This window comes from Lathyrus oleraceus, chromosome 6 (genome assembly GCF_024323335.1).
Source record: "Lathyrus oleraceus cultivar Zhongwan6 chromosome 6, CAAS_Psat_ZW6_1.0, whole genome shotgun sequence".
In the NCBI taxonomy this organism is placed as follows: domain Eukaryota; kingdom Viridiplantae; phylum Streptophyta; class Magnoliopsida; order Fabales; family Fabaceae; genus Lathyrus; species Lathyrus oleraceus.
This window is the reverse complement of record NC_066584.1, coordinates 520,716,782-520,722,815: the sequence shown is the minus strand read 5'-3', so window position 1 is coordinate 520,722,815 and position 6,034 is coordinate 520,716,782. Positions and strand designations below refer to the sequence as shown.

General features: G+C 32.3%; 1 protein-coding gene across 1 annotated transcript; it reads left to right on the top strand.

Moving 5' to 3' along the window:
- The first annotated feature begins 703 nt into the window (after positions 1-703).
- On the top strand, positions 704-5,468 carry LOC127096546 (F-box only protein 8). Its single transcript, XM_051035102.1, has 4 exons — positions 704-1,349; positions 4,911-5,047; positions 5,143-5,289; positions 5,463-5,468. Exons 1-4 carry the CDS (start codon positions 704-706, stop codon positions 5,466-5,468), a joined length of 936 nt encoding a protein of 311 aa, XP_050891059.1.
- Positions 5,469-6,034: the final 566 nt, after the last annotated feature.

Below are 6,034 nucleotides of genomic sequence, written 5' to 3'. Positions count from 1 at the left end.
TGAAATGACTTCAAAATTAAATAATTTTAAAATAATATTAAAATCCAAAATAAGTTTTAGTAAAATAAGAAAATATTTAAATTAGCATTTTAAAAACTATTTGAACTTAATTTACATTTAAATCTTTTATGAATTTTTTTTAATTATTTTTCCATAAAATTTTATTTCATTATAATAATAATATTTAAAAGTTAAATTAACCGGGCTCCAAATTTTCAAAAAAAGAGTTGTTGTATTCATAGAATCATTAAACATAAAAATAATTGTATTCAAAAGCAAATTACTAAAAAAAATTGGCTTTTGAGAATTTTTTGAAAAAATAGGTCATTTGAGTAAATTTAATTTTATATATATATATATACATATATATATATATATATATATATATATATATATATATATATATATATATATATATATATATATATATATATATATATATATATATATATATATATATATATATATATATAACACAAGAAGAAAACACAAGCAATAGCGGTATCGATGAATTGAAGAAATTTCCTCTCTTTGTAAGCGGAATCAGCCGAAGCTATCACCACCGTTCAACTCGACCATGGATTATTTGCAGAAGCAATCACCGTCGTTCAACTTGACCATAGATTATTTGTAGAAGTAATCACCGCTGTTAAACTCGACCACGGATTATCAACATAAGAAATCATCACCGTTCAACTTGTTCATGGATTATCAGCAGAAGCTATCACTACGGTTTAACAAGTGGTCTGATTCAAAGGTTAGCAGAAAGTATATTGACGATGATGTTGCCTTCCATGTTCTTTCAAAACTCCCCGTTAAATCATTGAAGCGTTTTGGTTGCGTACGCAAATCATGGTCCATTTTATTTGAAAATTCTCATTTCATCAATATGTTCCGCAACCATTTCATATCTCATAGCAATTCCGACGATCATCGTACATATCTCCTCATATTTAAACGTGATTGTGCTGATCGTTACCATCCTGAATTGCATTTGCTCGATAGTAGAATCAAATTAACTTTGCCACCTCCATTTCAAGAGGATGACTTTTATCTTAATATTTTGGGAAAAACAAGTGTTAGCGGTGTTTTTTGTATCGGGACAAAGGATGTAAGGGGAGATTCTAATAAGGTCAAATATGTATTGTGGAACCCAGCTATCGAAGAATTCGTTGTCATTCCTCCTAGCCCCGATGAGCTTGTACCAAAACACCCTCGCCTTGGCGTGTTTCATGGCTTTCATGGGTTTGGTTATGACCAAGTAAGAGATGACTTTAAGATGATTCAATATGTAACGTTTGATAGCTCAAGTTGTAATGACTATGATCCTGATTCTCCTCCACCACAAGGTATAATGTATTTCTCCTTTTTTGAGATATATAGTCTAAGAAATAATTCTTGGAAGATACTCCACATGGATGATATGGCTCAATGGTGTGTTGGTAACCCATTTAATGGGGAGGAATTGTACATGAATGGTGCATGTCATTGGTTGGTTAAGGGTAAACATGATCAAATATTTATGACGTCATTTGACATGAGTCATGAGGTGTTCTTTACAACGCCCATTGATGATTGTTTGTGCTAAAGCTTATAAATATGACTCTGATTGAATAGTCTCTGGAGGATTGTCAGCCTTCAAGATTCTCCGCTCAAGTTCTGAAGCTTATGAAGAACAAGATCTGAAGACTCTGAAGACCAAATTCTGAGGAACTGTGTCAAGACTTTGAAGACCGAGGTTCTGAAGATTTTGTCAACTAGTCTCTTAATCATTCTAAGCATGCTTCAATATCATTTCGTCAGAACTCTCTGAAGATTAGAAGATAAGATCAAAAGGTTTTTTACATCAGAAAAGTAGTACACAGTACAAGAGCACCCTTCCTTCCACTATTGTACCATTTTTTCTCCTATATGTAAACCGTTGCACAAAGAGACAACTGCAATTTTCTATTCCAATTCTACCCTCCAACTGATATTTCAACTTCCTATATAAAGGAGGCTTGGAAGAATGGAAGAAGCTTCTAATTCACTACACTAAAATTATGCTCATACACACACTTTTGCTGAACTTCATATTATTCTTGTGTATAGTTTTTATAAACACACAAGAGTTTTTGCTCGTTATCGTGTGAAGATATTCATTGTATTTAACTTGTTTTAATATGATTTCTTAGATTCAATACTTGTAAACACAAACTTGTAAATCTCAAAGTTGTTTGAGTGGTTTCCTTGAGTGACTAGGTTTTAGTCAAATAGACTCAAGAAGACAAACACGGTTTGTATTTATGGTGTTTGTCATCAGTTTCGATTATAGTGGATTAAGTCCTTGTTGAGAAGGAAAAATCACCTTGGTAGGGTGGACTGGAGGTATCTTCCTTATCAGCAAACCAGTATAAAAATAACTTTGTTAATTTTCTTGTTCGTGTTATTGTTTGATTGAGTTGGTTTTGAAAAAGCTTTTGTTTTAGAAACCCAATTCAAACCCCTTTTTTTTTGTGTTTCTCGCCACCTTCGCCTTTTACCCTCAAGTGACCATTGTTTTGAGAACAATATTCCTTTAGTTGGAGTGGATTTCGAATATGTTAATATCCTCTCTATAGCATCCATATAAGGCTTACGTGGATCATAACTACTACAAAATAGACCTTTCGTCATACTAAACTTCAACGGTCTGTTTGTTAACCATGGTAATACCTGAATTACGGATGCGATTTTTTATTTATATTTACGAAAATACCTTGCATTACAGTCAAACTAATAAATCGTGATTATACATTTATGGAGTGACACAGTTCGAATCTCAGATCCAACAATTTTATACTTTTTCTTTACAATTGATGTTGTGCTTATAACTATAATATATAAATTAAATTGAAATACCTATCACCACGGTTGATAGTGAGAACCATTGTGAAATTCATTACATTTATCACGGTTTTTTAATACAAACATGGTGAAATTGTTTACATATTTATAATATAAGCGAATTAGATCTCGCTTCTTGACAATATCATCGTATCTATCACAGAGAAACCCTAGCACCCATTTTATCTCTTCTTCGTCATTAGCTCTCGCTTCATATATAAAGGTATTCTACTTCTTCCTTGTTCGATAGTTTATGTTTTTTGTTGTTGTATATTGTTGTACCTTCTGATGGAACGGGAAATAAGAAGATTCATTTCAGGAATCTTAACCCTGAAAAGATGAAGAAGGTAGAAGCTATTGTGAATGACCTTATGAATCTGAATGTAACTAACTCTGAATCTGATGAAGACCTTGAGAATTGCAAGAGTTCAACTAGGCATGAAGATTGAAGACTTTGTTATGTTTTACATGATTTGTTGTTAGTCGTTGTTGTTGAATTTTTTTTATTTGTTATGGGTAGTTGTTGTTAGTTGTTGTTAACATTTTGCTTTTTGTCGTTGCATGATTTACTTCCTTTTGGGGTTAACAATGTACTGTTGGTTGTTATTGCTTATTATGTTACAATGTTAATGGTAGTTATGTTGTGGTTTTTATTTTACAATGTACTGCTTATTTATGTTAACATGCATTTTTTGTGTGGCATGATTTACTTCCCTAATACTTTGTTGTTTCTTGTTATATTATAATATTAATGCTAGTTTATATTTCCAAAATAGGTTAACTCATATTATGGGTGTGGTTCATAAATGTTTTGTTTTGCTATGGAGAAATAGTAGAAGAAGTATGAATCATTTTTGGAAGTTTTATATGCCTTGTACTTTTTCTTCCTCGCAACAAAAAGTAGATCAACTTCAGATTATTCCATGATTTTTTTAGGAAAAGGTATGTTGTTGTTGTTTTATTGATATATATGTTGTTGTTGAGTTTATTATAATGTATGTAGATTGTTTGTTTCACTCCCTTCATTGAACATGCATTCATTTAAACTGACTTAGAAAATAATAGTCCAAAAATTAAGTAATATTTGGAATGCAACTTAGATCATACATGATTTTCGAATTGCATCCATCTCATACTTCATCTATATCGCTCTTTAAAACATAGAACTTGGTTTATTGCCCCCAAATTCTTCAAAACAATTGTTTGTTCTCTATTAATTTATATTGCAAAACATCAAATCTGTTGAGACATTAAATCATCTCCATTGTTGTCATCATAAAAATCTTCATCATTGATAAAAGTAATGATGATGATAGCGACGATGATGATTTAGAAGTAGTCAACATATTGATGCTTTGCAAAATAAACTAGGAATGAACTGTTGCTTTGTAGAATTTGGGGCATTGAATCAAATACTACATTGTCGCGGCGCAAAAAATTAACCCAGACATGTTGCACGCTCATTCAACTGTTTTTGAATGTGAAAAACACTGATTTGATCAAACTAGGTAGTTTGGAAACAATATGGTCCTCGATTCAAACATCATACTCTACTTAAAAGCCCAGAGTAGTGCAATATGATACGTGCTTGCAACTTCTCACTCTCTGGTGTTCCCTCAGTGGTTGATAGCTAGAGAAACATGGATACTAAATGTATTCTAAATTATTAAAAATTTCCTTCTTTCGTGTGCAATATTAAATATTTGGGTCTGAAGGCTTCAACTTTTGTTAGATTAGGTAACTAGTTATGGATAATAAACAGAAAAAGCAGATAGCAACGTGTTAAGTTAGATTCTCAAGAGTTTTGAAATTATGCTTAAATCATTTGCATAGCTTCATTCACTTAAAAATTAGTGCAGACCTGTGACACAACAAGCAACATTCACCATCCACATCATCATGTGCCAATTCATATTCTTAGTTCGAAGGATTCATGTTAGAGGTCAACATGACAAGGCCTAATCTAAATCAATAATATGGTTTAGTTCATAAAATACGATTGAATTATCTTACAACAAAAATGTACTTAAACAATTCATTTTTAGTGAAAAGCACTTATAAATCTCTTCTAAACAACCTAGTTCTTGGAATTTGTGAACAATTTCAAGAATTATCGGATCTTTGGATAGAAGATAACATAAAATCATTACAGATTATGGAAGGAAACCATCACAGTTCACAGGTAGCAAATGCAATTCAAGTAGTATGAATTGTGCATAATTCCATGAGTAGAGTGATAGTTTTTTCCATTTGATAATCTAAACTGTTTCACATAAGGAAGGAAGGTACATGAGCAACATGTATGAAGATGAAGATGAAGATGAACGGGTAGACATTGAAGCTAATCTGTTTGATGGAAGGTTGGAGGGTTTGGCTAAGTGGTGGTTATGGTTGCATCCTATCCTCATTACTTTCAGCCAGCATGTAATTGTTTTCGTTGGTGTAGTGTCCAAACATGTCCCTGTGTGGTAGCTTCTTTGCATGTTTTTTGCATTCCTTCAGTTTAGGACCATCTATTCACCCATTTTGCTATGTTTACATCAATTTTTTTTCTTTTAGGTTCGAATATGTGAATTGATATGGTTTTTGTTTCACAGGTTTAATTTTAATAATTAGGCAAATTGTTGTGTTCGTAACTTGATAATAAATATATTAACTTAGTAGAGTGATACTGCTACTATGCTTTAGATGTATTTTTGTGCTTTACATGTATTTTTTAATATTAAGAGTCTCACTTTACAAGTGTTTTCAAGTAGGGACAATCCTCACCTTACAATTCAGTTTTGTAGGGATGAGTTAGTCCCAACCTACAATTTCTAAAGATGGTATAGGGTCTGGTTTAAGATCCATTGGGCCACCCACCATTTAGTTCCAGGGTCCATACGTAAATCTTGGGCCTGGGAGGGGGTGTTAAAAGTCCCAAATCGGACAATCTATGGCCTGAACATCAAGTCTTAGTCCTGGTTTGAGCAATAGTGACTAATGTAGATCTCGGGACGTAAATAGAGCAATATTTACTAAAATTTATGTTGTTTATTAATGTCATTAAGGTTACTAGGAGCGAAGTGATCTCTGAGTAATAATGGATAGTAGTAAGCATGTATGAGTTCCTCTCCCCACTTGAAAGATGGGGTATTTATAGGAATTCTTGATTCCTAGGGCTTTCTTG

Bases quoted from the DNA above. Each gene is read 5' to 3' on its own strand.
- LOC127096546 (XM_051035102.1), top strand. From the start codon at position 704: ATGGATTATCAGCAGAAGCTATCACTACGGTTTAACAAGTGGTCTGAT. The intron at 1,350-4,910 runs GTATAATGTATT...ATTCATTTTTAG, and splicing joins TGATTCTCCTCCACCACAAG to TGAAAAGCACTTATAAATCT. The intron at 5,048-5,142 runs GTAGCAAATGCA...GTTTCACATAAG, and splicing joins GAAACCATCACAGTTCACAG to GAAGGAAGGTACATGAGCAA.